Source organism: Cottoperca gobio, chromosome 20 (assembly GCF_900634415.1).
Source record: "Cottoperca gobio chromosome 20, fCotGob3.1, whole genome shotgun sequence".
Taxonomy (NCBI): domain Eukaryota; kingdom Metazoa; phylum Chordata; class Actinopteri; order Perciformes; family Bovichtidae; genus Cottoperca; species Cottoperca gobio.
The window spans coordinates 14,029,059-14,055,670 of NC_041374.1; the positions used below are offsets into that span (position 1 = coordinate 14,029,059).

At 40.0% G+C, this 26,612-nt stretch overlaps 1 protein-coding gene across 7 annotated transcripts in view; it reads right to left on the reverse strand.

The window, feature by feature from the left end:
- The window catches only part of adarb2 (adenosine deaminase RNA specific B2 (inactive)), a 210,574-nt gene that overhangs the window by 146,497 nt on the left and 37,465 nt on the right, over positions 1 to 26,612 (reverse strand). Inside the window, exon 1 of one of the 7 annotated variants that reach the window (XM_029457352.1) lies at positions 23,558 to 23,604. The exons of 5 other annotated variants lie outside the window; for them this stretch is intronic. Coding sequence is in view for 1 of the 2 variants with exons in the window: in XM_029457348.1 (XP_029313208.1) it covers positions 16,230 to 16,332 (103 nt within the window). In the remaining variant the exon portion in view is untranslated. Of the gene's footprint in view, positions 1 to 16,229; positions 16,658 to 23,557; positions 23,605 to 26,612 lie in introns of those variants that run through there. One more of the 7 variants, XM_029457348.1, reaches the window with a different exon arrangement.

A 26,612-nucleotide genomic window follows, 5' to 3' on the forward strand; every position in this document is an offset into this window, starting at 1 on the left:
TTAGAAGAGAGAGGAAGGACAGCGAAATGATCAGGGTATCAACTTTTTTGTCCACCAGTCAAATGACCAGTGAATGTTCACATTTTAACAGCCACTCAATAGATTAACATTGTTATTAGCTGGTGAGTGATGCAAGTGTACTTACTTTACAGGCATGGTAACTGGTGCTAATGTTGTGCTCTGCTTGCTTCCTCTATAAGTGGGTATAATGTTTACCAGGTTTACCATTTACACAATGTTAGCAAGCTACATATACTAATTAGTACTAAATACTATTACTTGTTCCATATCGCCTATAAATCACTTATTTTGCTGTGGCATTAATTCAACAGAGGTACTTTATAAAAGGTAAGTTTGTTTGATATCTGCTAACATCTAAACAATTGGTCATCTTTACTGTGCATTGTGTTTTCTTTCCATCCAGAACAGTGAATATAGCCTGAACAGGGAACAGAGGGGAGATAATAACTGAACATCTCTATGGGAAAACTATCATGATCACTGAGATGATGGCAATAAAGACGGCATATTAGTTCATAACGACTTGTAGGGGGGAGGGAAGGGGTGCGTGTGTGTGTGTGTGTGGGGGGGGGGGTCTTAGAGCAAAACAGTGCCGGCTCCCATTTTCTCAAGTTCAATTAAATGGCTTGTGACAGCGCACATGTGAGGGCATATCTGCCGCGCGCCACTTGACTCCCGTCATTAGTGTGCGATAGTGCTAGGCTACACCAGTTTTAAAAGCGTATTTTTAGCAATAATAACCAGCTGGCGAACATAGATGGCTGTGAAAGCACTGGGGGGCCCTGCGATCGCGTCAAGTCGAGTCTGAGGCTCCAGGGGATGATGAGTGACAATCAAGTCTTTGTGCTGTCGTTAGTGTGATTAAGGCATACAGTGAAAGAAAAGTCCTTAATTCACATGCTATATCATTGATAATAAAGCAATGGGATACAATTTAGAAGTGTGTGTGTGTGTGTGTGTGTGTGTGTGTGTGTGTGTGTGTACACACATGTGTAAGTGTGATTATTACACAGGCTTTCTATCTCACTGCAACAGCTCATCTATCACAAAGCAATCTGTCGATTAGCCTAACAAAGAGGTAAGAAAAGTAAAAACATGTCAAAGTAACTGCCTACCAAGTCTCCTGCCAACTGTCAGTCCAATTAAAAGAAGGCTAATTGTAACGTGCTTTCGTCTCAAACAGCCACTCAGGTATAACACCCTGGCTGTCAGGTGTAAACAAGGTTCACAGTTGCACAGGAAGAAAACAATCAATTGACATCTGTTAATTTATCTCAGGCAGGAGACCAAATTGAAAAATGGATTGCTCGACGTGCACTCGGGCGCAAATCTGCATTGTGATCAAGGAGCGATACGTCTCAGCACCTGCTTAAAGCGTGATAATGGGCATCGCTGCAGTTTGGCCAAGTGCGCAGCCAATAAGGATCAGATAACCATCTTGGCACAAAAAAAGCTGGTCGACGACGAGCAGGTGTGTGGAGGACTGGAGGCAAGTCTGATTATTTCTGTTAAGTTCCTTGGGCTACTTTCACACACACAACTTTAAAATTCTGCTGCAGTGATTTCATACTGACTTCACGTATCCTGACGGATGCATGAAGCTCTCCGCCTGCGTTGTATCAAACACCGTGTTGCTTTAAACTGTTTATGGCTCCTTCATGAAAACATTTGGTAACACTTTTAGCATTTATAAGCACATTCCCTCATGTTTCATATATACACTCATTGTCAGTAGCTTTACGTACATTAACAGTTTTAAACCTACTGTGCATGCTAACAGCTAGTAAATGCTTCATAAGACACTGTATATTACATGCCTTACTATCATTTCTATTCATACATTGACTGTAAAACACGTCAAACTGATATCAGTATATTATATTACATCTTAAATCCTAACCCTAGAAATGTGCATTATGTGATAAATGTCTAATACACATCATAAAATTGTATTTTTAAAAAAACCTAAACTGTAAAAAAAACTCCCTTCTGTCATGTACAATGTGTTTTATTTGAATCATCGTAGACACAGCATATTTCTTTATTTGGTGTTTATGGTGTTATTTTGCGCACCATGGTAATGAAATCATTCACCATGTTTTGTAATTGTATTTATCTATGCCTATTTAACATGTTTAATGTTCAAATTGCTAGTCTTGGCTCATTTAATACTCCCCACTCGGCTATATTCATATGATAATCATATTTTTCTTCACTATATCGTCTATAAGAAGCTGCAGCTGCAACACTCCAGTTTCCCCTGAGGGATCATTAAAGTTTCATGTTATTTTATCTTATCTGAGCAGGTGATGTTAGTGGCTGAGTTAAGTGTCTCCTGTTACAAAGGTAAATTCTTGCTAGGAGCAAACCAGTCTTCATTAAAGGAGTCTAATGAGTGGAAATGAAAGACAATGAATCTATTCGCCATTCAGGGTTGGCTGGCTCTTTACAGTAGCCAGACTAATGATAATGCATTCTCTGGTTTTAACAAAGAGCCAATCCATATGCCCTCTGACTCATTACATAACACTGCTCCAGCTCGCAGCCAGGAGGTCTGTGGGTGATGCTAAAAGCTAATCTGTTTATGTGTGGATGTTTTGTTCCTTCATATTGAAAAAAATTAAAACGTTCTTATTATTGTTCTCATTACAGTCCTATTGATAGTTAAAAAGTGGTGCAGAAGTGGTGCCATAATTATCCTAACCAATAATACTTGTTGTAAATGAGTAGGGTTTGACGGTGTGATGATGCTTAACTTGGATTAAAAGTGTTTGATTTACATCTGCTGGTTTCTGCCCCACTTCCTGCTCTCTGTAATATCCGTGTGCCATCAACAATAATGTACAACAGAGGTGTCGCAGTGCCTTTGGATGGAAAAAGGTGCAGGCTACTGTCCTATTGTCTTTGTTAATACAGGATTGTTAAATATGATGACAGTGACGTCGTCTGCAAAAATCACTGTTAATGCACAATAAGAAATAAGGAACATAAACAGAACCATGTGTTGAATTCATTTGATTGATTGTTGTAAATAGAAAATACAGCATCTACTTTATTTATTCACTAATTAACAGGTTATATCTCGTCCGTTATAATCTGTACAAAGAGCGAATGAGCGTATTTCTTAAAATCCCAAACTTAAAAGTTTACTAATTAACATGTTAAATCTAATATGTTTCATCAGGACAGAAATGTAAAATGTTTTATAGTGAGTCACGTGTTGTAACTATCTATTTATTTATTTTTACCGTAGACCGAGCCAGACGAGCCGTTCGCCTATGCTTCGAGTCTGTATGCTAAACTAAGCTAAGCTAGTAGCCTGCTTCTCTCATGTGTGTATTTAGCATACAAACCGTGGTCATGATCTTCTCATCGAATTCACAGCAAAAGAACAAATATGCAAATGTTCTAAGACATTGGAGATTTTGTTAAAACACTTGAGTGAGTATAAAAAAGCAAAACAAATATTAAATACAAAAATAAAATGGGATTATGATGACTGTAAATGCCACTAAACATGGAGTATATTTTAGCACAACTGAAAAATGACAGAATGTGTGATCTTTGCAAACTATGACATAGAAAATAAAACATGGCAGCATGAAAAATAAAGTAAAATAATAAATGCATGCAGGAATTGCAATCCTTAGGAGTGTGTGTGAGTGTGTGTGTGTGTGTGTGTGTGTGTGTGTGTGTGTGTGTGTGTGTGTGTGTGAGTGTGTGTGTGTGTGTTTGTAGCAGAAGGCTTGAGCAGACAGGCATACTTGCCTGAAGACAAATAGCCCTTTGACCTTTGTATGAACCAGCAGCCCCTGTTGGATGATAACTCATGACCTGGTGGATTGGTCGGGCATCCATCTCTCACCCTGCTAAGGATGAATGTGATGATGAACGCACTCGCTTGCTGCTATTTAGATAGCCCTGAAGTCACAGCTATGACAAACTACCCACACAGAGCGAGCCAGGGCTGAGCCTTGTTTATATGGTCTGCCAATTCAACACCAGGCTAGGATGTGTACAAACTAACTGTGCCACAGGGAACTAGTACAAACTCAAGGTCAAACAAGAACAAATATTTGTCTGAGTGAGGATCTAAACTTAGAGTTTTACAGTACATACTAGATACAGTACACTAAATATTGCAACGTTTTACAGGCTTCACGTCAACTATTTTGTACAGATTTTCATTGCAATTTGTCCAACCAATTTCCCTTGCCAGGTGAGATCAGATCTCCAATTTATTTTTGATGAATAAGCAGGGTCTTCACTTCATTTGTAAAAGGCCTCTCTTGGGGCCTTTAAAAATCCAGAGAACCAATAGACTCAATTGTCCATTTCTGGGTCAAATGAACAACAAAATTAGGCTAAATGTGGAAATTACAGTAGACATCCCAATTTCGCAATCTATCCAATCTGGTTAATTGTTCAATAAATGCACTAATGTTTCTTCTACTCGAAGCTCCTGAAACAAATAGCACCTAAAAGAGCAACAAGGCTCCCTGTCCATGTGTCTGCTGGCTGCCTGTGTTATTTGAAGTCTTCTTCGTCGTCTGCCATCTTAAAGCCTTAGCTGTGGCTGACAGTTAGAAGAAACTCCCCTGGAACAGGTGCCAAGAGGATAATAGCTGCATCCCAGACAGGTCACCACATTGACCTGTGGGCACTTTTCTATTGTTGTGTCTTTGTTTGAGAGCACCGACAGTGTGTGTGTGTCTGTGTGTGTGTTCATTGATGTGCACGTTTTACTCTCCATGCTCAACTCTTCCACACGAGTCTGCACACGTACACGGGCGAGCACTTCTCTCCTTATCCAACTGATGGTCCATTCAAATTAAAATGAAGCTCCATCACACTAATAGGGGGAGCGTAGAACAAAGCGCGGGCTCTCTGCAGTCAGCAGGAATAGCAGGAGGATTATCATTGCTATCGTCAGGGCTATTATCATTAAACCCAGTTGCTATTCTCCCCTTCCGCTGCAAACCACCGGGCCACACCGAGTTTACTGCAGCACAAGTTTGATTTCAGCTTAGACCCGGGCAGTTGTTTTAGTGAGGGAACCCTGTTATGTGAACAGCACAACAGATTAGTGTCATTTCTATTATTGTTTCTGGACATTTAGGAATATGTCGTCTTTCAGGAAAGCACCAACCCATTTGAACGTTCTAATACATTTAACTCATTATTACACACATACAGTATATGTGCAGATATATGAACTGAAAGTCTCTTTAAATACAAGATTCAAAGCATATTGTAAAGTAGATATTAGTGGTGTAACGCAAAGCTTCTATATCTATCAGTTTACTGCCTAGATTGCTTCATTTTACATGTTTAGCTGTTTTCCACTGCCATTTATACTTCTCATATGTATAAACTAGGGCTGTCAAGCGATTAAAAAAATTAATCTAATTAATTACAAGCTTTGTGATTAATTAATTGCGATTAATCGCATATAACAATATTTGCTGTCAGAGCTCCGTGCTCTGTGACCAAAAGTCAGGGGCATCTAGGAGCGCGATAATCTGCGTTAATATTTTTAACGCGTTATTTTTTCTGTGATTAATTAATCGAAATGAACGCGTTAATTCGACAGCCCTAGTATAAACACAAGTTAAGCTGCCAACGAAATACACTAAGTACATATTATTTTTAACTATGTACCTAATCCAGTCAAATAATAAATGATCCATGTTTGACCCACACGTTAAAAATAAAGTCTAAACTGAGTCGAAATTAAAGTTGTGTTACTGTCAAGCCTGTAATTACTGATGTGTTTGAACACTCGGGGGCAGTAGAGACAAGTTGTGAACACAACATTGACACGTCATCACCTTTTAATTTGATATGAAAACCTTGTTAGCATTAAGTACAGCACATAATCGCTCACTATAAAAGCTCCTGTCAAGTCGTAAAAGGTGCCTAAAATAGATCATGGAGGTAAAAGTAATACCTATTAAACTTTATCCAAAACAAATATACTTAACTAAACGGGTGACAATGTATGACATTTATTGAGAATGAACAGTGTTTAACATCGCAATGTGAAACATAAAACTATCCACACGTCCATGTTTTTAGAGGACCATAACTACAGAAGGTCTGATTGAGACACTGACATTGGGATGTTTTTACTTGTGTGGAATTGCACAATATGTCTCGTGTCTAAATTAGGAATGGTAGTTATGTAGGTTCATCTGTGCCAGAATTTCAGGGACTCTTTCCACCCAGAGGCATCGTCCCTCTTTGTCCTTTACGCAAGGCAACATTCGTAGCCTCTGGTTCTACACACCCTTCACAGACAGCTCCAGCCCCAAAGCACCACTGTGGAATTGTCAGTGAGGTACACGAAGGGGAGGGGGGCGGTTGGGGATAAAATTCTCCATCATGCCAAAGCCAATCCAAGCAGACCAATGCCAAAGCACCATGCGTGTACAAACAATTCAACTGAATCCGACTCAATGTATACTCAGGCCTTATCTGGGCAAGGCCAAATAGACTCTGAGCTATCAAAGTCAATGGATGAGTGATTGGAACTCTCAGTTTTTCGGCAAATGCAAACACATCTATTACGCTCCACCACTTCAAGCTGTACAAATCAAAATCAGGGCAGCAAAGGGGAAAAACAAACACCACGCTGTGTGACTGTTAAGAAAGTTGGAAAACAGGACTTCACATATCGCACGGATCGGCCCGGAGGTATACGAAACTTCATCTCGCCCATTGCTGTCCGACTCTGGTAATATTCAGAACTCAGGCAAAGATTTTAAATACCTTTTAAAGGATTTGCAAGATAAGCCTGTCGGTCTCTCCTAGAAGGAGCCCCTAAAGGATGCTGGAATCGATGGATGAGAGAGGATTTACTGTAGGGCGAAGACTGTTATTTAATGCTCGTATGTGAGCAGAATAATGAAGCAGCCAGGAGGCTCACATGTGTGCGATCATCATTATCAATGCACTAATCTGCCATTAGGCAATTCCATCAGCCACGTGGATCTAATATGCACTGGATGAAACCTGTTTACCTTTTACTACAAATCAACTGCATTCAGAAGAAGATGAATTGCTCAATTGGTCAGATTGCTCTTGACCCCTCATACAGCGAGAGGCCTCTTTACTGCACAGAGATAATACATTGCTACCCATAATGCTTACCACTTATCATATAATGCTGTAATCGTCATGAGGATATTACCAAATAGATAAAGACACAAGTGACCGTTTTCTCAACCTCTCCTCCGAACAGTGATGATTGGCCAATCATATCTTAGCAATTGTAACCAGGCACAACTCCCACAAACTGGACAGGTGTGCAAAGATTTGGCGCAAGAGAGATTCTCAGTAGACGTTGATGATTTGTGTCTTTATTTTCAGCCAGTCAAAAACCAAAAACACAAGAGCAAAATAATACAGTGTTCATATCCTCTCAACAAGATGTTAACTTTAGCATGCCCGGCTAACAAACTTACTTACATGTAAAGTGTAACATCAGTATTTCTGGCAAAGAAGCCAACTCATTATGATGACACACTTTCTGCCCATCTGGTCATCCAAGAAAAAACATGCTACAGTGCTGACAAAGCAAAAGGTACCAGCTTCTCAGATTCATATTAATGACCTAAAAAAGAAATATCAAGGATGGACAGCTGTGATTATGGTGATTGAGTGTCCAACTCGGCCTGAGTTGTGCGGAGCCAAGTCAAGGTTAAGACAAGTTTCTTTGAGAGAAGACATGCTGCAGTGTGTCTCTACGCGCCCGTTTGGTGAAATGAACTCGTTTGGGGGTTGTTAAGGTGTAAGATTCTCTCCGACCTCCGGAGAGAGCCCTCAAGAGAGGCCCTCTTGTAAAACGCTCCATCTTATTAATGGAAATAAATGCTGTTAGCGCCCCACCCCTCCTCATCGCCCGCCCCCCCTCCAGCAATAAGACGTGTCTATTCTTGGCTAAAGTCCCCTTCATTAACGTTATCTCAAATAGGCACCCAGTCTGATGGTTAGAGAAGGGACGGCGCACGGTTAAGCTGCTTCATCCAATTTCATTATTCCATATGAGGCGGGGTATCAGTGTTAACTTTGCTATGTCAGCACAGCAGACGGGGTAGTTGTGCTGTCATGTGGCTGAAGCATGACATCGGTGCAAAGGTTTAAGTCAGCCAGAGTCAACAGGGCAGAGTCTGCCAGCAGATCAGATGCTGTCTAAAGGCATTTATGCGTTTGTGACTTAATTGTTAAATGCACTCAAATGGCAGCTAAACACCTTTCATGGCTGACTCACTGTATTTTGGGCTGAGTTTGTAAAAAAGCAAAAAAAAAAAAAGAAGCTTTTTTTGGTGCACAAATTCTTACACCTTCTTTAGCTATTTTCTGCTTATGAAATATGTCCCTTTTCACAGTAGCAGCTACCGTGCTGTGAATACACACGAGAGAGCCGGAGGACAATAACAGAGTGTGTGTTGCTGAAACGAGAGACGGGAATAAAATGAAGAAAGAGAGAGGAAAAGAGGGGAAGAAAGAGAGGAGAGGGATAAAGAAAGTGTGAAACTGTGGACCGTCAAATGATCTGGCCACTCTCCAGGCATGATGACTCAGGGATGATGGCACAGTTAGAGCTAATTAGGATCATAAACTGGAGAAATGTTTTGCCACCATGATGTGGGGGGTGCTTCCACAATGTTGGCAGGACTTCAGATTAGATGCGAGAGCTTTTACGGATGGCATGCTAAAATAGTAAAAATTAAATAAAAATCAGCTGCCTTCAATCAACAGTTACACTGAGGTTTGATTTTGTGAAATATGTAGATAAAGCCTTTACTGGACAATTAATGTGTCCATTTGTAGCTGGCTGTCATTATGCAAGACATGCATGACAAGTTGATTTTCTTTTACATTTGGAGCCAATCAGGGGCGTAATTTCAACGGGGGACAGGATGGCATGTCCCCGCTTTATATTTTACAGTTGATTTTTCATAATAAAATCTTTCTAAACTAAGTCCTCTTTCTAGTCCAGCTCTTATTATCTAAAATTGCTGAACCCTTTCGACTCCCAGGCTTCATAAGGGTTGTGGGGTTGTGTAGGTTGTTGGGACTTAAAGCCGGAGAGGAAAAGACTGTACACAACTCTAGGCAAAATAATAATAATAATAATAATAATAATAATAATAATAATAATGTCACCTGTACTGTATAGGTTTCCCTAAAAAGACAATAGAATTGAACATCAAAGAGAAGACAGTAGTGAAAATGCATATGCAGCATTATCTATCATCAGGTCTCTATCAAGGGAACTGAACATGATTTTAAGCAGGGTTGGTGCATTAATAATACAAAGATTGACAGCTTTTCCCATTGTATCTTTGTTGAATAACTTTATTATAACCACAAAACAAAAACAAAATTCAGCACTAAATTATCTTTCTATTTTAATATCTTTTTTTTTCTCATCATATAAGGCCCTTATAAACACTTCACTGCATCAGTTTGAGAAGGGAAAATCACTTTTTGATTGAACTGCTTACAACTCAGACACACATTGATTCAAAGCAGAGCTGAAACCATTGATCAATTAATCAATGTGTCTATTGAGAGAAAATAAATAACCCTTTTTCAAATCCTTTGTCACTTTAAGCAAAAATGACAAATATTTGATGGATCCAGTTTTTTTTTTTCTCGTCTTACATGTTTGTAAACTGAATTGTAAAACAAGATGTTTACAGAAATCAATTTGTGCTCTGTGCAATATTTCTAACTATTTTCTGACATTTTATAGACCAAATGATGGATTCATTAAAAAAATGATGGTCCGAATAATCAATGCATTGTAGCCATGTTTCAAAATAAGTTGGGAGCTGCTGCAGTAGATGGTAAATAAACAAAGAAACCACATACCAGTTAAAGGTGTTGCCATAAAGTTAGAACTGTTGTGATGCGTTCACTGAACATCTGACACATGTGTAATAAAAAGTCATTATTGGAGCTGTGATTCAAACAGCATTAAAGAGCTACGCTTTGACTTGACTCCTTGCGTCCAAAAAACTCTTGAGAGTTGCTATGAGGCAGCTCCAGTCTCTTTAACACCATCAACTCTTTCATGTTGTGTTGTCTAGTAGACTGCAGACACACAAACACTGACAGGAAGGGATAATGCTGCTGACTTGCTGCACCACATCTTTGTTTATGAGGACTGACAGCTCGCTGCGAACGGCAGCGCACCAGCTCGTACCGTGCACATACCCACACAGGGAAAACCCAGACAAATCTGTGCTAATACACGCATGCATGCAAACAAATTAATACACCATCTGATACACTCTGGAGCATAATTCCCATTGCACTCACACACACATTAGCGTCGTTAAACTATATTGCAGTACAGTTCTCAAAGGTCTCCCCTAAAGTAGTTAATGTTGTGAGAGCTGTTGTGGACAGATTGATGGAGCGCAACACACAACTAACTCAAATTAATGTCTGTGTTTTGTCATCATAGCAACAAGTTATTTGTGATGCGAGTAATACCTTTATCTCTTCAACTGTGGGAGTCATCAAACAATAGACTAATTAACTTAAGTGTCACCTTCTGAATTTTTCTTTTTTTATCTGCATCTGTGCTTTGATACTTGTGATTCATTTTCTCCACAACCTGACAGCAGCACAACTCTCAGCAGCAGCGTGTTATTGAGACATTTTGGCATAGAATTTGTTTTCTGTGCCTGAACTTTAAGTACAATTTCTTACTGCCGAGCTCCATATAGCCAAGAGGGACTATTACGAGATAATTACTAATTATGCTAATGTGCTAAAGTTGTGCTATTCCTTTTCCTTGGTCATTTTATCAGCTGTCCTCAAGAGAGCACAGTCAGTAGTAATAACCTTTTTTTTCCCTCAGCTAAACGTTCAGTCAGTTAGAGGACGCTGTGTCCTAAACCGCCGACTCCTCCATCGCTAGCCTTAATCAGGAAGCGCCTGTAAATTCACAAAGCCATGCATGCACACACTGAAAAGCGCCGCGCCAGTGCCACTGGCGCTGACCTTCATTAACCTCATAAATGCCAGCGGTGTTTTTTGTCGCAGTTCTTAATGCGGTTATCAGCACAAACACAAACAAATGTGACAGAAGTGTTTCAGGGATAAAATTAGACTTTACATCTGTGAAATATATCTCTTCCTCCCTCCCACTACACATCGGCTGTGTGACATTGGGCTGTCCCAACATGGAAACCAGCACCGGTGACTACTGTGTTCCATAACCAGAAACAAACCCATCCCCCACCTCCACCCCGCTGTGAATAAACCTACATTAGGAAAGTGGCGAGCAAGATGCACATTTATTTAAGTCCTCTACCTGTCTGTGTGTTGCTGCACACTTTATTTATGAATGGATTCTGAATGTAAATCTAGGCCATAGCAGATAATGTACTGTACCATCACAATGCGTATGTGCAGGTTTACAGGTGCTGTGGCACTGGGTTTGCACCAAACACAGACAAACTAGAGACACTGACATTACTAACCAGGTTAGATTAAAAATATATCTTGAGAATGAATGAAATAAGAGCCAGACGCGGATGAGCCTCTTCCACATCGCAGTTCTCATTTTCATCTGAACTGCACAGCACCACAATGAACAACAGACTCCACACACAGTGTTTGGACTGTTTATACCATTGTAGCTTGAATTAAACTATTTTTCAATGAGATTTCAATGCAGTATTATCTGGCACTGAGCAGACTATTTTTACTTTCTTTTATTACGCACATCTAGCTTTTTATTGATGCCATTATTCAGGCTCTGGCAGAGACCGTGTGGAAATTGTACTGTATATAAAAGAGACCCATTTCCTAAGTTTGCAATTTTTTCTTTGTATTACTGCTTAAAACACTATGTAACTGCAATTTTACTTTAACTTGACAAAAAAGCATTAACCCCTCATAAAAAAGGACTTTAAACATAACTTCATTACAATTACAAACTCCCCTCCAAAGATGTATCTCATCAGGCTGAATGCCAATATTAGCATCATTTGAAAGTGGTTTTAAAATCAGTCGACAAAGAAAGCAGCAGGAGACAGAACTATTGGCCAAAAACAATCATTTTTCCTGGTAGTCTAGCAGTCTATGACGGCTACCATGTGACCACAATGCACTCTGTTATCTGACAGATAGCGAGGTAGCTATTTTGTGCAGTATATTAGTTTTCAAATGCTGCTCCACTGCTATCACAGCTGTTCTTCAGCCACTTTAAATGCCATGCTAATCTAAAGGCTGGGCAAAAAGAAAATCCATGAAATGCATCAAACTAAATAAAACTATTTGTGTTGTTTCTTAATACATTACAATAAATGACATTTTGGACATTATGTTTTGTCTCACATGCAGCAACTAGTAATAAAAACATTTTTTTTGGACACACACACACACACACACACACACTTTGGATTGATAAAAACATTAAAATCCTAATGGAGGTTCTGTCTTGCTCGGCCCTGGCTCTCCATTCTGACCTTTGCCCTCACCTCGTATGTACCATGTATCAGCATCATTGGCGTAAAGAGGGAAGAGGATGACCGTGAATAACAAGAGCTTCCTCTCACTCTCCTCTCTTCAGCTGCACGTCAGACAGTCGGAGCATTACTCCGAGACCACCGTGGGGCTCGACGCCGATCCACCTGTCCGTCACGCGCACGTCTTTGCCCGTGGTTCCTTTCCGCTCAAAAAACATGAGGAAGGCGATGACCCTCGTCCTCTGCCCTGCCCCGTACGCCCCCCACCCACCTCCTGCCTCAAGTTTCACCACCACCCCGACAGCCCACACTCGACCCCTCTGCCACCACCTCGCTAGGAACGAGAGCGTAAACCATAATTGCTACATAAATTATGTTACACTCTGTGTTTTTCACATTTCCCCCTGGGCGCTTTTGATGATACGCTGATATACTGTACGCCAACAGTACAGGGTGATAAGTGTGGTTGTAAAAAATAATGTTTGCCTATAAATCTCTGCTCTGCTTATTTTTGTTCATAAAAAAACAAAACGCATTGTGGATAAAAGACAAGGAATATGTATTATGTCTTACATATGCCACAGTTTAAGATAGCAGAGAGGAAAGAAGATCCTGTAATGCTGATGATTGACAAGTGGGAAGGGAAATGGAGATCTGCTACATTCCCCCAGATGTTCCTGCACGGGACTGTCACACATCTCCGAAAGGATTTTATTTATACCACTGACATCCTTAAGGGACATAATCGTAAATCACAAGGCTGTGATTAATTAAGAGGCAATATACTGCACGTCCATGAATCCTTCTAGGAGTGGTGACACTGGTCAAACACTGTGGTTAAGGCGAGAGCAAACTAATTCAGGGCGAGGTGTACTTCCCACAATGCCGAGCTGACAGGAGCGCTGTAACAATACGAGGAGGTGGCAGAGTAAAGAGAAGCAGAGAGAGCTAAAAACACAGCTGATGAATTTAGTAAAGTACATGTTTACCAGGAAATCTGAGCCGAGAAAAGCATGAGAGACAAGAAATACAAGCAAATAAATCCCTGCTTGTAATCTTCATTTTGCACTTATTTGTTTTGCACTCGACAGCCAAACTATTGCAAAGGGGTGTTTGGAGGGGGGGGGAGAAATCTGCTTACAAGCTTTTGAATACACAGGTTTTAGTGAGTCCATCTACAAATAATCTGTAGCCTTTTCAAGAGATTAAGTCCCAAATGCCATGCAATAATCCCTCTGTGACTGTATGCCTTAAAGTCTATAAAAATAATTGTGTGGAATCTCAAGATGATCAGTTGGCATTTGAGATGAAGGATAAAAATGATTAAAATAAGATAAAGAAAAAACGCTCAGTCCGGCTTTGCGTAATTTGTGGTCAAGTTTGAAGTCTTTCAATTGTGGAAACATTTATAAATTCTGTATTTCAGAGAGTTACTTGAATCCCCCCCACCCTCAAAGCAAAACATTCAAACAGGAAGAATAGATCTGACTGAGTGTTTCAGCTGCTGGAGCAGTCCACCTCCTGCAGCTTTGGAGGAGTCAGTGGCCATCAGCACTTCCCAAAGACACAGTTCATTTACAAGCGGTCCCTGAACTGGCCCTAATGTCCCGTGTTATCAGAGTGAATCAGCAGCGCTGATAAATTAGCCGTTCGGAAACACGCAGCAAAAGGCCTGTCAGCTAATGTGTACGCGTTTGTGTGATACTCATATGCAATGCTTAATGTTGTGGAACCAATTCTGTCGTTTCCATTATGTAAATACATTTGCCTCAGCACTATATTTTATGTATTGTCTCCCTTGTCTCAATTACTTGGGCTATTAAAAATCAAGAGGTTATGGAAATGAGGTGCAGTTGTCTGTTTGTAGTTTGATGACAAGTGCAAAGTGTTTATGAAAGCTCGTTATGCATTCAATTGCAGTCGGATACGTCAACACGCTCCGAGCGTTCGTTCATCCATATTCCACAATGCAATGGGGTGGCACGTCAGTATCTTCAAGCATAAACAGCACATTGTGTCCTCATCTCTTATACATATAATTCATTTTAAAAAATATATGCATCATTGTCATTATTTTTTTTTAGATCTTCTGTTTTCTTTTGGAGATGGCAGAAAATGTGAAAAAAAAAATAATAATTTAAAAAACATATCTGAGTGTTTGTGGCCTGTGCCAGAGCAAATAAACATTTGATGCTTCAGTTTAGGTAATCTACTGCTAAGTAGCCAAAATACCTCAGGAAATAATCAAGAAAAATAAAGCAGGCAGAACCTGTTTACAAGCAGTTCAGCTTTTAGGTATGAAGCTTTCACTGAGATATTGAAATAATCTTTTTTAAATGTCATTTACTATGAGACACTAAAATAAATAAGTTGGTGTAAAATTACTCAGCAATCACAGATACATTGTTTAACAGTGAACAACACTCCATAGTAAATTGTGACCATTTTAAAAATAGACAAAATAACAAAATCTGAAAGTGAGAGGTGGTAAGGTGGAAATGTGTGATCAGTCAAAGTGCTGGAAATTATTTGTTTTTTCAGTGAAAGCATAAACAGCATAAATGTCAGAGAAACTGTATACCTTCCTCGAGGTTGCAGCGCATAAACTACATGGGGGTTTTGTTTACCATGAGCCCTGGTCAGCATTTATTGCAGTGCCGCTGAAGAGAAAATGCTGCATTCCTATTGTGTTTCAGTCACTGATGATCGGCACGCTTTTCCATTTTGATACGACAGATATACTTAATTATTCTATAGTATGTCTGCTCTATGAGTTTTAGTACACTGACTTGATACACATTCTTCAATAGAAACTATTCCACTTTATTCAACAGTGATTTTAATGGAAAAATGCAGACAAATAAAAAATAATCTAATCTAAATAAATATTGTTTTGACAACTAATAAGATTCGTCTTCTCTTTTTCTCTCCCTGCTGAAGGCCCACAGCTGTCTCCCAAACTTGACTTTTTAGTGTTCAGCAAGTTCAAGCCTATAATGAGACAAAAACAGTTTTATATGGAGACGACAGAAAAAGAAAGAAGTTGAGAAATTATTAGGAATATCACTACTGAATTTAAGGATGTTATTATGGTACAGTAACGATGACAGGGACATTTAAGTGCTTTCTTTAAAATAAATCTTGCAAATCTTCGTTTTATTCCAGTGCATGTGGTACATGGCTTATGCTTTAGTTTAAATATTTAAACTAATAGAAACTGTTTTAGTAATCTTATTAAAATTATTGAAGAAATCTGTATCAGTGAGGAAGTTAAACGAGGTTTGGTGACAACGTCTGTCCTGCATCACAAATTCGGATTCAAGTAAGAAAAACAAGCCGCTTATATTTAAAAGCATCCGTTCAAACTTGTATTAAAGCAAATGTGTTTAATTTTGTCATCGTCCTCGTCGGTGTTTGAGACAATGGAGGCTTTTTTAAGCACAGTAAACGCAGCAGTAACTAAACTTTGAAAGGGAGACAAACAATGCGCCATTTAAAGCCGACGGCACATCTGAACAGAAATTATTTCTTCATGTTCAATGTTTCACAATTCCAAGGTGGGGAACTAAAGCCGCCGCGGAGCGAGCAGAGCCTACAAGCAGCGCAGGTACAGCGGGCTGCCGTGCGCTCCGATGCCCCGCCAAGGTGCGCACGACCTCTGCTCACACTGGGAAGAAAAGACACAGAAAGGAAACAAGTGTTGTAAAGTTGTACCTTTTCTCTTCGACCGCCTCCTCCTTCTCCTTTTCAGCTTGCATTTAACCTGGCCGCTCTGAGCCCCCGACGCGCGGCTGTTGTTTCCAAGTACGGATGCCATCAGCGCAGCCTTCGGTGCGAAGCGCAGGAATAACTTGGACTCGGCGGCTCGACTCTCCTTTGTACTTGTCTCCGTTTGCTCTCTGATAACACAGCGTCCTCGGGTTTTACGTACACCCGGACTATGTTTTCCGCTCTGCCTGGTTTTTTTTTGTTTTTTTTATCCCTCTTTACCAGGGGGGAGCGCGTCTTGCTGTTCCTGTATCACCTCTGAAACTCCAGCTCGCCTCCCTCCCGCTCAAGGAGAGACTGTTTGCAGCGCAGCGTGGCAGCTCTCAGCAGCACTGATACTACTCCGCTCCTCTCAGACAGTTTTTCCGCGCCTCTGCAGAAATTTGGGCATCAGCCACTTTGAATTCAATCATGCAGGACGCCTATCTATTTGCTGCCGAGCTTTCTAATTAGGGTCCAATCGTGGTTGTCTGGGAGGTGTGACATCACCAGCGACATCCACCAACTCACACCCCTTATTCACCCGCTGCTTTTTAAATCTTTCTTACGTTTATTCCTCGCACTTTTTCCTCCACACTGCAGGGGAATTTTGTTATCTTCCGCCCTCCACCAAGGTGGGGGGGGGGGGGGGGGGGGGGGGGGGGATCAGAGGTCAGTCTAGTAGGGATTCTTGCTCAAGGGTGTTGAGAAGGTTGTGATGTTTTGCAGCATGAGGGACTTGATTATGGTTATTCCTACTGGCAAACTGTTTCCTATATGCCACCCTGCAGCAAACTCACCACCAACTTGAGGCTAAAAGAAAAAAGGGGGTGTGGTATTAGGGGAAAAACTAATTCTTCACTCCACACAGAGTCCTCTGTTAGATGAATCCTTCTCTTTTCTCTCTCCTTGTTTGTCTTCTGAGATTTGGGATTTGTAATTTTCTTGCAGGATTATGGATCTGAAATTAATTCCCTCTTTTTCCACTCTGTTCTAAAGTCACTGACAAGTCCACAAAGGAAGATTACTCTAAAATGCAGAACATTCAAATAGCACACACTCAATACCAACTCACATACATCAAATGCATCTTTGATATAGTGTTTGAGTAAAATTATGTTCAATCTTCCAGCTTTCTAAGTATACTAGCCTCCTAATTACAAAATGTGTGACCAAATGTGTCTTATTTTGAAAATCCTGATTGGAGGTTGCAGTTGACCTTCAGCGTGGGAGGCAAAAACTCTCCTGACAGTGTATTACAGCCACACAGTTTGAAGCTTTGTAACATTTTGGCATTTTTGTGTGAAAGTGCAGTGTCAAGGCTTTCAGAAAGCATGTGTGGCTTTCCTAGCTAGAGGTTATTGTTTTATTCCCCGGGCCTCTACTGTGGAGGTCAGGTGTGTGTTGGTGACAGATTCAGGGACGGAACAGGGGGAAAAAATTGCACATTTGTTTGGGGCCTAATCTTCCATTTCCTGAAAATGCTGTTATTTTCCATAAAACCCATATCCTTTACCATCCGCAGCAATCATCCTTTTTACTTTTGATGTTCAAAAAAACAAAACAATGCATTTGCAGAAATAACACAATGGCCGGTTTGCTGATGTCAAATTGAAAAGTCACTTTGAGCTCTGTTGTTGGGTGGAAACATTTCCTCCCGGCCTGAGGGGCAGAGGAGAGAAAAGAGGAAGAAAAGAGGAAGAAAAAGAGAAAGAGAAAGAGAAAGGGGGGGGGGGGGGGGGGCGGAGTGCCGGGGCTGTCCACCAGGCTGCAACCTGCCCTCAGGACGCCCACAAATATCCATGTAAATTGCAGTTTAAGAGAAATCAATACAAGTGACAAGTTGCCAATGCCACTATCTGGGGCAGTAATGAAGGTGTGCTAGCAGGGGGCTGGAGCATACATAGATAACAGCAAACAGGCTGGGTGATGCTGAGATACAGGTTAGAGGCACACACACACAGCAAGGTCAGTAGGTAGATAGACACAAAGTGCCAATAAGGGCTTGGAACTAACCTGGATTAATGCTAGCATTGGGTCTATAACACTAATACATCCACATGTTTCATGTGTCATTGTTCTCTTACATATGGGTGGTTTGTTCATGCCTCACATTATCAGGGACAAGACACGACACTGGCACTTATGGCTTTACATCCTCTGTGCTCTTTAAACACAATGCTGCACAAGTTGATTTTATGAAAACGCCACAAAGTCACACCACGGAAAATTCTGAACACTTTGTTGCAGGTAAATAGAAAGAGCAAAGTGCATTGTATATTTAAAGTTTGAGAATTATGAGTTTGACTTGTAAAAACAATGCCTTTATTTGATATAGGACAGTAGAAATAGGGAGGGGAGGGGGGGGAGGGGGGGGGGGACGTTGCAGTTATGGCATGCACAGTAACCACTCCGCAAATGTGGCGCTTCGAAAATTGATTTATAATCTTAAATTCATTGTTGAATGACGGTTATCACGTTTATGGCATGACTGTGGAAATCATGGCTGCAGCTGATTGCTATTATTATAATTGTTGATTAATTGATTGTTTTTTTTCCCATAAACAGACACAATATTGTGAGAAGAGTGAAAACTTTACATCATCCAGGGTGACGCCATCAAATAGTTTAGGTTTGATGTTCATGTTTACGGTCCAAAACTCAACGATATTTAATTTAAAATCCTCACATTTAAGAAGCTGGTACGGACAAACGAGTAACAGTTTTCAAAATAGTTGATGAATTTTCTGTTGATCGACTAATCATTTCAATCCAGAGTATTTCAATTTCAGGATTTGGTCAAGAACTACCTGCATGCTAAAGTAATGTTAAAGTTTAATATAGATTTCTTTAAATATTATATCTATGTTTGACTATTCCTGCATCATGGGTTCTGTTTTTATTTACTAGAATTATTTAGCCCAAGACCTGGCATTAGTCTGATGTCATATCTATGGATTAAAGAGTTAGATTCAAATTGAGATTACAGTAAACACGTAGCAACAACTCCTCTTTTTTCCATCATCAAATCAGCCACCTGCAATCTAAGATAAGGAGGCCAATCAGTACGCTGCTCAGACACATTCTCTGCACTTTAGATTTAGATTTGTTTTTTCTTCACATTTGAAGGAACTTGGCTGTTTTAAATTGTTTGTCTACATGCCTCTCATGGTGGTTTTCATTTGACAACTTTGATCTTTTTGTGCCGTTTTCATTATTAGAATGATAAACATAAAAAGGGTTATAAATAGGAATATAAGGGTACAGGTAGTCTCCATGGCTCCATCTGTTGCTCTCTTAGCAAAACAGTGTAATTAACTAATTATTTGTCTTTACTCGAGGTTGAGAAAGAGCATGTGTTAACAGTCAGTAGAGCTTTCCCCTGGAGACGTATGGTGAGGAGATTGAAAAGAAAGCGGCTCTGCCTCTTGATAAGTCTGCAGCTCATGCTACAACAACCCGACGTCAGTCAGGCTATATTACACCGTTATGTTTTATGGCCTCTTTTTATGTCTATGTGGTATTAAAAAGGTATTGAAATTTGACTTGGTGAACCCTGCATAAACCCTGAATCTTTCAACACTTATCTATTTATTTTTCCTGCAACTTTGCACACTTTAGGCCTGTAATAAAATCAGTCAAACGCTTCAGATAGATGTATGAATGGCTCAGCATTAAGGATACATAACCTGCTTGTTTCCCCATTCCATTTCCTATTGTTATTTTTGCATTTTATTTACTGTTCTATATTGTATATTACTGTAATATAATAAGTAATGTCAGTGTTGATCCGTTGCAGGGTTCAAGGTCTGAACAAGAGTTATACAGTCTTCAATGTCAGTATTAAAGCTTATTAAACTAATACTTTCCTAAAATAATAATAATCTGTTGGGTTGTTTTTCCAGATGACAATTACATAACTAATTATGTTTCGAGAAGAAACAAGTGGACATTGTGGTTGTTTCTTAGTTTCTTCAGTTAGTCAGTAGTCCTTAAATATGTTGGTAGAGAGTGAACAAAATACTGAAGTTTTAAACCAATGGCAGCGCTGGATCTACTGACCACAACAGTGGTTGTGATGGCTCAGTAGCCTAATCACGTTTTTGACAGCTGTCCGTCCAGGAGAAAACATCTGGATCTATAGCCGATACATAGTGTATAAATAAAATGCATTTAATTATTTTTATTGACCGACTACCACGTGAGCTGAAGGCGCACCTGCACACGTAGTAGCCAGTATCCATATTCCGGGTAAGAATCATAATGCTTGCAGGAACAGACATGAAAGCCTCTCAGCATCAGGTGTTTAGTAAAGCATGAGCAGAGGGACCATGCTCGACTTTTAATATCGGGCATCTGAAATTAATTACAAACGGTTTCGTTCTTCCACTTTGGTGTCTCTCCAACTGGAGGCACCGCAGGCGATCACCTACTGTAGATCAACTATAAAAAAAAATAGCCCTTCCTGTCATTAACAACCTTAGTGATTGCATTAAAAAATAACTCATTTAGGTATAAGAATATGGCATATTTGAACATGACAACATCTATACCTCCACAATACACATTTAAGAAACAAAAAGAACCCCTTAGCCTGCAGATTCCACCAAGACGCAGAAGCATCAAACATGTGGCAGCTATTTTAATAAGCAACATACTTCAAAAATTGAGATCGTAAGGATATTGTTGGAATGAGAAGAAAAACATCTAAACAAATTTCAAGTGGTGTCAACACGAGGAGAGGAAGTGACATTTGTGACCAGCTGTTCATGAGTGAATAAGAAATATGTGTCCAGCTGTGAATACAATCTGACTACATCTAGAAACAAGATAAACATTGTTTTTTAACAGCAGGTGTAAAGTGGGCATTTGGCGGTCTTCCTGCTTGTATCTAAACTTTATACTTTAATTTTCCAGAGGCTGTTAATGCCGGCAGAATGAAAGAGGAGAACAAGCAAGGACATCTGTGACGGGAACTGACTCCACAGCTTTTTTTGTTTAAAATACTTTCGTGACCTTGTCACCATTGGCCAAGAGCAAATGGAGGCAATATTGCAAAGTTGGAATTGCACCAGAGAATGCATTTTTTTGTCAGTGATGTCAGGATTTTGAGCAAACTATTCCCTAATGTACCTGGCAAACATTAACAACACAAAGCGCTTTAATTGCTAGTTGCAAACTCTTGCCCACACCTCATTTGAAGGTTGCATTCCCCAGCTGTATTTAAACTTTGAAAGTGACATTGAACATTTCATTGTACAGCACGTAGCTACAGCCAGGGGGGCTGAATTCTTGCTTGAGCTGATGAAGTGCCGCCAATGTACCTTTTCTTTAGCAACAATCTCCTTTGGATGACTTCTTTTCTTTTTCAACCCCACCCCACCCCTCTTAAGTGACACCCATTAATCACATTAGGTCTTTGAGAGAATTGTCTGCTGAGCGTCAAGTCTTGGCTGACCCCAACATTTGGAGAGTGAAGATAAAGACGTTGCACTGACAGCTCTGAAATGGCCCTTTTTTTCCTCGGGTCAACGTTCAGCAGAATATGAATATTATTATACATAAAAAGAGAAAAACAATTGAGTTCTTACTTCAGAGGAGCTGAATGACATTGGAAACTCTGTTTCTGCTGCTGTGAATAGATTGTCTGGGTAGGTTTCAAATTAATGGATTGGTAGCAAAAAAGCTTCATGTTGCGACTTGATATTTGCCACTGCAAATGTATGAGTTAATAAGATCATCAAGTCTATCTCATAATATTATTGCTAAATCTTTCCTCATCTAGAAAGAAAGCCTCTCCTTCTGACATACAGGCTAATAAAATGCTCAGAGTCCACGGTTATGCAGATCAATGGTGATTGTGTTTAATACTGGATACTTTAATTTCTGAAAGCATTGAATATTATGGCACTCTTTGTGAGTCTACATTCCAATCAAAATGTCTCCCTGAATAGGAACTAACATCATTGCCCTTAATGTCACGTAACATTATCAGCTCTGTGGTTTAGTACAATGGAGCCATTGTGTTCTGTGGTGGGGGGGGGGGGGGGGGCTTATCAGTGAAAGACAGGAAAGGAGAAAGAACAGAATGAATAGAATAAAAGTAAATTCAATCTCTGTTTAGCAAAGGAGAGATTTCTCAAAATAGTTCTTTACAAAGCTGGATTCAGACACCTTGTTGGACGGAAAAATAAATAAATAAATTGAAAGTCAGAATACATGTCCTTCGTGTTTGTTCTAACACTAAGTGTTTACTTATATGGTCAGCATTGCAGCAACCAATACTGGTCATTTGCTATATCTAGGCCTAGAAAAGAGAGGCCGCTAACGCTAGCTAGATACCTAGTGGCGGTAACTTAGCCTAGCTTGTTGGCTTGCAACCTTCCAAATGGCGTACATACTATCAACCTATGCCACAGGAAACACCCAATCAGAGGCTTTAAAGTCAGTTAAATGGCCTCTTAAGCTTGTGTATTGTGACTTATTTAGACTGACACACCTCCTCTTACAATATGGCTCTGCTAGCTGCTATGGCGCACAAGCAAACGGTCAAGTGCAGTTGTATGTGATGGGAAGGGTCAGCAGGTCTCCCCAAATCCCATTTGATTGGATACATTTATGTAAATTGCCACAAATTTCAAGATGAGACAAAAGACGGAAAGAGGCAGATTTTGCTATAAATAACTTAAGACTAAACACTGAAAATACTTTTTTGACATAAATTTGGCAGATCAGGATTAGATCTTCGAATATTACTTTCACTGGGCCTTTAAGTTTGGGCTCCGTTTCTACAGATATATCGGAAAAAATGTAATCCTTTTTGGAGGGACAAATTGAAAATATGCACAATATCTGCAGTTTCAGTTTGTTTTCTTACACAAAAAGGGATGACATATGAATAATATGAGTACATTAAATTATATGTTGATGGTTCTTCGTTTAATCCTTAATGAAACAAGAGACCAACAAGTTCAACAGGAGCTCATGCTACATATTTTTATGTTTGTTTGTCTTGTTGTTTGTGTTTTCAGGCAGATATATGGAGTTATATCTGCACAGACAGATGGAGAAAACCGTTGCGGAGCTCCTGAAGGTAAGATGCCAGGTCTGATCAGGCTGAATTCTGCAGCCGGGGGGGGGGATGATGTACAGCTACATTCAGGTTTTGTTTTGCTCATTGGTGTCAGGCAGGTACAGTGCTGGAAACTCTCCAAGACCTGACCGCAGATTTCATATATTTCATGAAAGTAAAAAAAACAAAACCTCTCAAAAGCTCTGTTGTGGAAAAACCTCACCTTTTGTTTGTTGTACACCTCATGTAGACATTATGAGCTCTTCTGGTCTTCTGGTTTTGACCTGACAACAGAGCGGGGGGGGGGGGGGGGGGACAAGGACGCAAGTAAATAAAATTTTAAAAAACTAATCTCAGCAGAGCTTAGTTCTGATCAAACATCTTGTCCCAACTGATAGCGCTGCGGACCGCTCGGGAAATGGCTGTAATTGAAAACGAGCAAAATAAAATCAAACACACTCTGGTGCTCTCATGTATGTCTGATGGAGACAAATCATTACTAAACCTGCTTATGAATAACCCATAATTGTACAGTCATACATTATATCTGCCACATATTTGAACACACACACCACCATCAATATGATCACATGGGAAAATTAGTAAACAGAAGCTTATCATTTTCCAAAAGATCCTAAAGGCCTTGAAGCTCAGCTGTATCCCATTTTGAAGACAGAGATTAATTGCCTCTTTTCCGCCCAGACAGTAATCCTTGAAACTGCCTCTGCTTGGTGCAACAGCATCTCAGCCAGCCTCTACTCCTCTCACACACACCAAGGATGCCACCACATAAAGTCAAAACAGGCCCTCCCCTACCACACACACACGCTTTACTACATCACTAATATCCAGCCCATTAGCACTTTAAAGCCAGCATCCAGAATTACTTTAAGTCTCGCAGGCGTTTGAAGTATTACAGAGTCACAGTTGTGTGAGTGGCAGGAAGCACGGAAAGCAACAATGATGCTTTGCTCATGTTGCTCGGCTGGGCAAGGAGTTGAATTTGTTAATCCCACAATGCAGAGAGAATGGGTAGTTTGGGTACGGGGAGTCTTAGCACTTGTGGGTTATTGCTCCATCTCCAACTTTTAATACCTTACGGAATAAAAGCGCCGAAACGCTACATTTGTTGTTTCCTGTGATATTTGCAGGTCTTACAGATCAATCCATGGTTTCAATTAATTTATCTGTCTTTGTTCACAAGACCATGTGTGTGCAGAATGGCAGCATATGGTGTTCTCCGTTTTGCAAATCCTCAAGAATCCAGACCGGCGTGGGATTTATGAATGTAACAGATGAGGTTTTGATGATTATGAGGTTGCTGATGGTCGTCGGCACTGGAAAGGTTGTGCCTTCGACTCTGCAGCGCAGCATATGCTGCCTGTTGATAGCGAGAGGTCATCCAGATCTTCAGCCAGCGCCAGCCATTTCATTACACCAACAGATGGCTGCAGGGATTTTATCATTAAAATATCCTTCTGCTGAATCTTTTTCATATTCTAAAAGTTATCAAATTGACAGTCTTTAACCACTTCGTCATTTTTTGAATATGCGCTTTCATGGAAATAACACTAAGTAGTGAAATTATATTATTGAGTTGACCAAATGAGCATTAAGTTTGTGGTTTGCACATGAATCATAATGTGTCAAGATTAATGAGGATTAGGGTTACAGAATGTTTTTTCTCTGCATTTGCCAGAGATTAATCAAAGGCTGCCTGGGAATCACTCAAAGCTTTTACAAACTGAATCCTCGCTCTGCAATTAACTTTGTATGCGCTGAGGACATGGCAGATTTTGATTTGGGCTGATATTACGATACTCTGTATGTCGCTGAGCTGAAATCAGCACAGTGATTTTCCTACCACCACGGTGTCACGTCACCGCTGCATTGGCACTGATTACAAGGCCCCATTGACCTGCGGTGCATGCCTTTCTGTCCTCCAATGATGGCGGCACATGAATAGGGTGTAATCAATCTTTGATCCAATCAGAGGTTGGTGTCTGGATGACTGACAGAGAGGTCTCTGTGGGGCTCTTGTGAGGCCAGATTTAAGGGCATCCCAGGGGACCAGAGGCCATGACAAAGAGATGCTCTGAACAGCGGTGACTCAGTGAAATTAATTTACTGCAGAATATCCATTTCCTCTTTCTGTCCATCACTGCTTTAGGTTCAAACGGGCCTATTTATTAACTCCAAAAGAGGTGCTCAATGCATGTTTTTTTTTAAAAACATAATAGCATATACACAATAATACATAAACAAATTAGACCAAATGTGAGAGTTATTATTGCTAGTGTTTCCGAGAATTAAGACATTCCACACAAATCATGTTACCTTCTGCTGCAAAGATGTTGCTACTTCTGTCTGCACTTAAAGTGCCATCTTCTGTGCAACGCTGCAGCTTTCTAAACTTAACATATAGCGCAGCAAGGGCTCAATGCAAAATAAAGCAACGAATCCACGAGGCTGCAAAGTCATGTATCCATGTCAGAAATGCTACAAATGGCCCCTTTAAATAAATACAAAAACTAAGTAAATACATTTGAGTGCATTTGCATTCGCTTAAGGTTTTAAAAGTATTTCTTTGCCAAGTCTAATACACTTCCGTAATGGACTAAATGTTTACTTTACAACGTGGTGTTCAAATGACAGAAAGCTTCAACTGAATGAATGCACCTGCAAACCTTGAGTCCCTTCATAACAACATGGCTTTCATTCTTTGCAGATAGCTCAGTAATGGTAACAGTAATAGGTAGTGCTGGCATACAGCACAAAGCCAGGAGTTAGTTGCAAAAATATATATTGTAACCTCCGTCTTCTGGATGAATAGGATCAAAACACATTCTTCTGATTCTTTCTTAATGGTGTAAACATTGAAATCAAAGATGGTATGCATCCTTGGAGTCAGTATGTCTCTCAAGGCTTCAGATAACCAGGAAACCAGTGTTTACATCTTTAAGAGAGTTTAATCAATATTTTTCTTATTCTGAGTAATCCCATCTTTTGCTTAAAATCAAGATATATTTGAACTATTCTTAATTCTGATGGAGCCGTATGAATAAACTGTTTTCTGGTTTGAAAAGTCAACTCCTCCAAGTGAACAGTAGATGGTGGTAGTAAACATTGTACATGTGTCTGGGACAGAGACAGCAGACAGTTCTACTGAATACCTCCCTCATATTGTAGATGATATTGTTGATTGTTATTTTGTTTTCAAATTTGTAAGTCTTCATTTATTTTTCTAAAGAGATTATGAGAAATGTACAATAATTAGC